Genomic DNA, 9,885 nt, shown 5'->3' with positions numbered 1-9,885 from the left:
TGAATTCAATCAATTTAGTCTCATTTTGCCATGAAAATGCAAGGTTTGCACTCCTTTCCTACCAAGGACACAAAACCTCAAAGAATATACAAAACAAAGAACTAAAGACAATAAATGACCCAAATATGCACTAAAAAGCATGGGAACAAGGCTAATTCGGGGACTAAATATGCGCTAATTATGGTCACATCAGTCGTCTATTTGATGCTGCTGCTTTATTTAATGAACAGAAAAATCTTTCAACCGATCAACCATCATCAGCATCATCCTCATCTGAACTCTCTTTAAAAAGCAAAAAAAAAAAAGGTATGTATAAATAACACGTAAAGCACTTGTGAAACAGTGATATTGGTTTATATAAGGTGTGATATTATTTCTAATAACGTGTGATATTATTTCTGACTCGTGACCATAGACCATATATAAGGTTTCATAAAATATAAATCATACACATACTTGTCATGGTGAGCATACCTTATTGTCGACATCGGGTACAAAAGCATTAGGACAGTTATGCTTATCATGGTGAGCCATTTGTTTGCAATTACGGCAAAGCCTTTTAGGCTTCTCCGCTTTGGCTATGCATTGTCGTTTCTTTTTAGAGATCATTCTCTTCCCACTATCATTGTTCTTTGCCTGACGAGGTGGTAGAATCCTCACCTCAGTTGAGGAACTGCATCCAAGAAGCATCTCCAACTCCTGCTCTTTGGTCATTGACTCTGCTTACGGATTGAGTTTGACCCTAAATTGCTTCAGTGTGTCTGCAAGATCAGTGATCTGATTATTAGGCACATTCTTGAGTACACTGATAGTTGCGTAGAACTCTGACCATAACTTGCACATCTCGAGCTTCCTTAAATCAGTGGCATCAAAGTCGTCCATTAACTCATCATGTAAACCATAAAGAGGGATCTTGTGCGCATATTTGGTCTACCGTATAAGGATGTACTTATCAGGCAATCTGTCTACTTGTTTCCCGGAGTAAACCCAGATAATGTGTCTGCAAATAATACTCTTTCTGTTGAACAACTTGCAAGAACATTCTTCATCATTGGTCTTAGAATTGTAGACGACTTGATAGGTCTTCCGTGTTCTAGCATTAACTATACCAATTACCTCAGTACCATTGGCAGGTGGTGTGAAGCCACCAACACTAAGGGAACAAATAGAAGCAGTAGCTTCTAGTTGAAAATCTTCAAAAGCAGCATGTGTATAAAGCTTGGAAGCATGAGCTTCCAACTTAAGAGAAGTAGATAATTGTGGTAGAGTACAATAATCGTCTCTATCTAGTTGCTTTTGAGTATGGTGCTGTACATCAATGCCGCTTTGAAATCGCATCCAGAATTCAACAAGTGTACCATGTGCATTTTCAAAACGCTTGAAAAAATTATTCTGACTCTCAGATCGTTGAGTTGTTCTTAATAGACAACCTATAGGAATATCACGAAAATAAGCTGGGATCCATTTTCTCCTTTTTCTAAACATGGTTGACAACCAAGAATTACCTTCAACATTATGCTCATTAACCAACTGAGACCACTTTTCTTCAAATTCCAGAGGTTCTAACTCAGCATCCCAAATAATAGCATTCAATCGGCTCACAAAATCAGTCTCTTTCGATATTAGAGGCCCAACCTTATCAGTGACCTTTTGCATGATATGCCACATGCAATATCTGCGCCTAGCATGTTTGAAAACAGCGCGCAAACCCAGCATTATTCCAGCACATTGGTCAGTAATGATACAGTGTGGCTCTCGCTGACCCATAGCATCTAGGAACTTTTCAAAGACCCACTTGAACGAGTCTTCATCCTTATGAAATAGCAATGCAGCAGCAAAAGTAACTGACCTTTTATGGTGGTCTACACTAGTAAAAGGAGTAAAAACTATACAATACTTATTCGTACTGTAAGTTGGATCATAAGTGATATAATCACCAAACAAAGAGTAGTTTCTACGAGACTCTACATCACACCAAAACGCACGAACCAAACATTTCCCAGAATTAACCTCATAAGCAAAGTAGAAACCTTGATTGGTATCACGTTTATCCTCGAAATGATTAATAAATAATTGAGCAACCCAGTCTCCTATGAAACATTTGATATCCCTTCCAAAATTCTTAAAATCAACCAGTTGAGCTCCAACATTCTCATAGCCATCTACATATTCCTTAAAATTTCTAAATGTCGTAGTTGGGCCTTGATTAACCCTTGAATGATCAATAATTGTCTTTTTATGGTAAATATGGAGATGCCTGTGTTTTTTTTGAAATTGTTGATTTCTAAGTGAACAAAGACGGTGATTATGCCACTCACGAAACTGGAAAACAACATACCCAGCCCTATTATAGCGAAACTTAATTATAGCAGTACAACCAATCCTAGTTAGTTTAATGTTTCTGATATCAAATGACTTAGGAGTTGCCTGCTCCTCTGCACTATGTAAAACAATAGCCTTTCTCTTACGATCTCTAAAACCTTCACGGTTATAAACAACAAATTCATACTGCACATCACCAGAATCAGTCCTTTTTTGGGAAAACTTCCTAGGTTCAAAACCACATGCTTCTACATACACACCATAAAAACTGATAACTTCTTCCAAGGTCCCAAAAAACTGAGGTTAAACTTAAGTGCAACATTCCTTGTCCACAATTCACTACCACTAGGTGTGGAGTCCAAAAGAAGTTGATGCACACGAGAAGTAACAGAATGTTGTTCAACATGTGGAGTAGAGATAGGTCCATCAGGTGGTTCAATATGTACAGTAAAAGTAATTAAAGACTCAAGAATATCGTTACTATCGTTAGAGTTAATTGCAGACTCATGAATATCGTTAGGGGCAGAAGAAGTTATAGTACTTGTAGGATCCGGCAAGAAGTAGCAAAAAAAGTACAATGTAAACAAACAAGTAAAAGTTAAGAGATATGAAGGAAAACAATATCATACAGGTGTCTGAACAATGTTACATATCACGCTAAACAATATCACATATTCTGAAAAACAATATCACACATACTGTAAGGAACAAATGAGACTATATGCATAGCACACCCATCAGCTTTTATTAAATTAGACAATTCATATCACAACAATCATATTTTGTAAGAATATCAATATCACAACTTAATCTTAGGGCAAACAAAAATGTAAAACATGAAATAAGAATTAAGATGCACATAAATTATCACGCTAAACAGCAGTAAGATGACTAATAATTGGGAATATTTGTAAAAAAAAAATAAAAGAACATGTGATTTAAAGCTGAAAGTACAAAATAAAGAGAACATAAAGCTGAAATTAAGAACAATAATGTACCTGACATCGGCATTATGATTGAAATAATATGAGAATTGATGAAAAGAGGAAGAATAAGCTGAGATTGAGCTGAAAACCTAGAAATCCAAAAAAAAACGTAGCGAATTTAGGGAAAACACAAATTAAACTGAAAATAACAATAAAGCAAGATCAAATTAAAAGTAGAAAAAGAAAAGTAGAAGAAACACAGTAAGATGACTACTAATTCAAAACATAGGAACGAAAAAACGAAAACAAAATGTGATTTAAAGCAGAAATTACAAATTAAATAGAACATAAAAGATGAAATTAACAACAATAACTGTAACACCCCCATTTATTTAGGAGCCTTTAGCTAGACATTCCCAAATAAATAAGACTGTTACCATCTCGGTTTCCCGAGGTAGTGAATAACAAAGTATAACAAACCAAAGTATTTTAATTAAAACTTAGCGATCACATTTTTATTACAACTTAACCAAACTAAACTTAATATAAAATAAGATACAACTCGCAGTGGAAATAAATAAAGTGATTAAATAATCTATGTGGTCTAGACTTCTAGGTAAATTGGCCAAGTCCTCACGTATTCCATCACTACTACAAATCTAGGCAACCACAACGACCCTTTAACAACGCTTATTCACTAAAATCACCATAAGACGTTGTAGAATGGATGGTGCGAATTTTATTAAACTTAATTACAACGGTTATCTGTTGTTAACCCTTTGTTATTGGTTTTAACAACGGGTCAAACTTGCACAACCGTTGTTAATATAAAAACTAATAACAACAGTTTACTCTGTAATACATTATAACCGTTGTTAATAATTTGGCGCAAAATTAGTGAAAATTAATTACAACGGTTATATTAAAACCCGTTGTTAATACTTTTTAACAACGGTTTTCTAAGGACCTGTTGTTAATATTTTATATAATGACAACGGGTTTATGTGTAATAACCATTGTCAATACTTATACCACATTATATACCACACAAACACAGATCAGCTACAGCCACAAACACAAATACAAACACACAAGCACACTCTTTCTCATCGTCGCTTTATCATAATCGTCACTGTTGTTATCATCGTCTCTTTCTTTCTCTAATTATCAGGTAAATATCTATCGCTTTATGGTTTTAGGTTTTGTCATCTCCGTCATTATTGTTCTTTATCTAATTATTTTATTTGCACGTGTTTTTCTCCGTCATTGTTCTTTCTCTAATTATTATTCGCTTAATTAGTTTTCTGCGTTGATTAGTAAAACAAATTAAATAAAATAAAACAAAGAAGATGATGGAGAGGAATGCATAAACTTAATTAATTGATATATATATATACATAAACTTAATGCATGCATTGCTAAAAATACAATTCTTAGATATTCATATAGGGTTGCATTCGCTTCTATGATATTCATCCTCTCGTCCTTTGCTATTTGAAGGTTTCATTCCGCAGATGCTATATCGTCATATAGCTGCATTATTTGCGGCTCTAACAAGCCATTTTTTTTGGCGTCCTTGAGTGCGATCCGAGCTTCCTCAAGGTAGCTCCTGTACCTCCTCTCGATTTCCAGCAACCGGCGGATGAAACTCTTGTTGTACTCGGTCATAATGCATGTATTACGAACGGTATCATTCATTGTTGAAAAAAGTTTGGAGTTTATTAGGTTTTAAAGATTTAGGGTTTGGAGTTTAGGGTGGAGATAGTGATATAATGGAATGGTTATTGAGATAATGCATGAATTTATACTTAGTAATGTGTCGTTTGAGTTGTTTTTTAATTAATATGTTTAGGAAGTTGTGCCAAATCTTATAACCCTTCTCATTCCATATATTGTGTCCTTTCATATGCAGAGATTTGGCAGTAATAATGCATGCATCGGAAGCATAAAGGGGCAGTAATAATGCATGCATCTAGTAATATATAATTTTTTTTTTAAATCAACAACAACGGTTATTTAAAAAAAAAACCGTTGTCTTTAGTTATAACAACGGTTTTTTCTATTGTAACCGTTGTTATAACTTTCACACCGAAAATTAGTCAAACTTTCCACAACGAATGGCTCGTAACGACAACGGTTTTTAACTGTTGTTAATAGTTTTCACAACGGGTTTCTTAGATAAACCAACCGTTGTTACAACCTTTAACAACGGACGCTTTAACAACGTCCGCTTTTTTATATAACAACGGTTTTTGACCGTTGTTATAGCATGTATATGTAGTAGAGCATAGCTCCCAAGTCAGCTAATCTTTATTACCTGACAAATCTGCTCCCCATTATGGTTCATCACAGGCGTTCATAAATACACTGTCAACCACGAGGTTAAATAGGAATAGCCAAGAAACAATAATAAATGAATACAAGACAATATTAAATGCAAATGCAATGTATGCTCATGATCAATCCTCCGACGCTCCCGTTCATCCCGCCAATCCCTGGCCAGGGTAGTCTCATCATCCCAACCGAAGTTGAGGTAGTCTCATCATCCCAGAAACAAGTCCTGCAAAACCTGTTCTGAGGTATCCAATGCAAGTGCTCATGATATGAAAATGCAAGCAATCGAGCAACACAATTTCTTACCATCTCAGACACGAGGCCGAGGAATCCAATCATCTATATTATCATCTCAGTCACGAGCTGAGGTAGTTAATAATCAAATCATCTCAGTCACGAGCTGAGGTAGTAATTAAAAAATTCATCTCAATGCAACCAACCAACAATCATATATCATTCATCACAATTCCAAATAATTCAATCAATACAATCAGATAATATCATTTAAGTAAACATTAAAGTGATTGAGTAGCGACCCTACCTTAAAAGCAATAATCCAATTTAAGCAGATCTGCACAGTCAGAAATATTCCACTTTAAGTCCATCACCTAGCAACATTAATACTTCTAAATATTAACTGACTTATTAATTATTCGATTACTCAATTCGTTATTCGAGAATTATAACTAAACAGATTAACCAACCAAACCCGTTTCAATAGTTAACAACCCGAGTCACAATCATTAATTAACTAAAACTAATAAACCCGACTCAATTTGCCCAAAACCCGATTTATAAACTCCCTTGACTCAACACCAAAACACCCACCTTCATCCACCATTCTCATCCTAACCCGACACTGACAACAACACACAACCACTACCACCTTGGGTCCTCACTACCACCTACACAACCACACCAACGACACTCACGTGCAACCTCTACAACCACCATACGAGTCAGCCCTAGCACTCCCACATACACGACACTACCAACACCAACACAAAACACCCAATTTCCTCAACATGTTTAACTTACTCGCAACACCCATACAATCACCAACCTTTCCACCAGTGGCCACCACTGTGGTCCTCCTCTGGCCCACAGTGGACCCACTGGTCCCACCACCTTACATGGTCACAAATGGGTCAACCCAATTAAACTACAAACTCCCTACTCAAACCGACATACAACAACACCCTTGCAGACACACTGTCTTAAACACTCAACCACGGCCAATACAGATAACCACACCACCTCTGGCCACCACCGTTGACACCACTGTACCACGGTGATTCTAGAGGTGGTCCCCACTTCGCCAATGGTCAACTAACGAAGTCACAAAGCTTGTCTTAAGACGGTCACGAAAACTCGCACGCAACCCCTGCATCTCCCCTGTTTTCGCGCAACTCTGGCGACCACTGCACCAACCACCACCTACAACTACCCATAACAACCCAAAACCGAAGACTCATCACCACGACACCAACCAACCCAAACCCAGGTCACGATGGTCAAGAATAATACGGGTTCAATTTCCTGTTTTAATTATATGGTTACACCCAATCAAACACCACGAACACCACTCAAAAATCCGCCTGAAACTCCCTTTACCTGTGTTCCCTTGTGGTTAATGGTGGGTCCTAGCCACTCCCTGGTGGTCCATGGTCATAGTCACGGTCACGGCTCATCCTACGGTGGTCTAAATAACAAGTTATAATGAAGCGAAGTATATACGTGAGACGGTCTTAAATCATTATCTTGAGACGATAATAAAAATTAATTCCTTTGCTTTTCTCTTCCTTAATTCTTTTCTTCTTTCTTTTAGATCTCTTCCTTCTTCCTTTATGAATTTTTTTCAGATTTATTATGTATTTATAGACTAGGTTTAGGGAGTATACGATGTCAATTAGGAAACTATTGCCTTATTCCAATTATTATAGGAATTACCATTATTATTATTCTTATTATTTCAATTATTAAATATTATATTAGTCTTACCATAAGTAGGATTTCCACATACTATCTTTTCTAATTTTATTATTGCCATAACACTATTATTATTAGGATAATTATTGATATAATTATAATTACCTTTACTTATTATTATTATTATTATTATTATTATTATTATTATTATTATTATTATTATTATTATTATTATTATTATTATTATTATTATTATTATTATTATTATTATTATTATTATTATTATTATTATTATTATTATTATTATTAAATCCCGAAATAATTCCCGATCACACTCATACTAGATTAATAAATTTCGGTCCACAAAACTATGACACACGGCCCAAAGCTCAATTACTAGCTAAGCCCAATTCCCGACTTGGATACTTATTTTATTATTTAATTAATGTTTTATTAGCAATTATTATTAGAAATGCCATTAATTAATTAATTAAATTATATAAATTATTCTCATAAATCATTATTAAATTACGGGGTATTACAGTCTTCCCCCCTTAAAATGAACTTCGTCCCGAAGTTCGCCCACAACTATCACAACAATATTTATAAACATCCACACAACTAAGCACTATTCCAACTTGTGATAACACAATTATCCATTTACAGTTATCAATTACACCAATTTATCAAAAGATGTCATAACAGTAACTCAAAACATTTTTAGTATCACATTCTATCCCCCTAAATATTAACTTCGTCCTCGAAGTTCAAGATATCGACAACGAAAATACTTAAACCACTTATTATAACACCACAAGAACATGCAATACGCCTTGTAACATAAAACAACTACCATTTTGAACATAACATCGATTAATGGGTAAATAGATAACAACAATCTGTGAATTACTTTGATAACAAACCCACATTGTATAGTATATTCGAACTAACATTATTTAAACTTACTACTTGCGCGTTTATTTCTTACTAACGACATCTATATAAAACTAGGTTCAACTAAGTCCACCTTACTAACTTAAGTCCATAAGTCCTATTTTAAACCATTAGATCTTACCTAATGGAGGGTTAAGATTAAACAAAACAAATACACTCACCCACCCACTTTTACATTTATTTAATCTCTCCAATTCCCAATCTCGTATGCATTACCAATGTCAATAATTTATTTTTGTATTCCCTTACAAAAAAAAAAAAAAAAATCTCCTAATTCTTTATCCCTACCAAACATACTCTTACCCTCTTTCAATCTTTCTCTACACAAAAATGAAAAACAACCCACAGAAACACCAATTTCTTATATTTAATCATCCATGACAACCCAATCATTGTGACAGAAGACGACGATGACTTCAGTCCATCACACGAAGACCAGTCGACCGTCACTTCTACTCCGCAGGACACCTGACAACGCCACCCCACATGGCATCGGGTATATGGTGGGTCGTAGTCATTCCGTGAAACAGGCGTCGAATTAGGCGGTGGTTTCGATAATAGAAGCCGAACGCTTTTGTTTTCCGTAACACAACTATTTCTTTCTCTATTTTCTCTCTTTCTTTCTTGTAAATTATAAATTTTTTCATAAATATTGAATCTTGGAGTTTAATTAAAGGTTGAAAAGGCTGGAAAATCAATAAAAATTGGGTTTTTATTATGGAATACTTATGTCTTTTTATTTGGTTTTTGAGGAAATTTCGTTTGATTCCCCTTTTCCACTTTGCTTATGCTAACCATTTTGCGTAATTTTTTGAAAATTAACTTTTAACCAATAAAAACCCGTCTCATAATGTGTAAGAAAATTTTATTCTATAGTTTGCGTAATATTGTTGATGAGATTGTTAGAACTAGTACTGGAGTATTCTTTAGAATATCCAAATTAATCGACTTTTTTTTCAGCATTTGCGACCGTTTGAGATGAATTGGGTTTGTGGGTTTAACTGGAGATTAGTTTGGAAATCAAGGGTTGGTGCTGAATCATTATTTAAGCTAATAATTGATTTCATGTATTGTGTTAATAATTGTAGTTAGTTAACGTATGATTATATCATATCATTGATAATCTTTTTTTTTGTTACCGGGTGTGAACATGGTGCATGGTGTTGGTGTTCAACGGTCGTCGTGGCTATGAAGAACGCTAATTGTTGTGTTAGGGTTTAGGAAGTAGTATTGTGTAACTTTAAGTAAATATTGTGTAACTTTGAATCGTTAGCTGTGAAACTTTAGATAAATATTGTGTAACTTTAAATTAGTATTGTGTAACTTTAAATTAGTATTTGTGTAACTTTAAAGAAATATTGTGTAACTTTAATATAAAAAATAGTGTAACTTTAATCTTATATGGTGTAACTTTCATCAA

General features: G+C 34.7%; 1 protein-coding gene across 1 annotated transcript; it reads right to left on the bottom strand.

Moving 5' to 3' along the window:
- Positions 1-723: 723 nt before the first annotated feature.
- LOC141650501 (protein FAR1-RELATED SEQUENCE 5-like) lies at positions 724-3,333 on the bottom strand. The gene is made up of 3 exons (XM_074458676.1): positions 3,321-3,333; positions 1,117-2,570; positions 724-930 (listed from the first exon to the last, which is right to left on the bottom strand). Exons 1-3 carry the CDS (start codon positions 3,331-3,333, stop codon positions 724-726), a joined length of 1,674 nt encoding a protein of 557 aa, XP_074314777.1.
- Between the last annotated feature and the right edge of the window lie 6,552 nt (positions 3,334-9,885).

This window comes from Silene latifolia, chromosome 1, assembly GCF_048544455.1.
Source record: "Silene latifolia isolate original U9 population chromosome 1, ASM4854445v1, whole genome shotgun sequence".
Taxonomy (NCBI): Eukaryota; Viridiplantae; Streptophyta; class Magnoliopsida; order Caryophyllales; family Caryophyllaceae; genus Silene; species Silene latifolia.
This window is presented reverse-complemented; position numbering and strand designations above follow the sequence as displayed.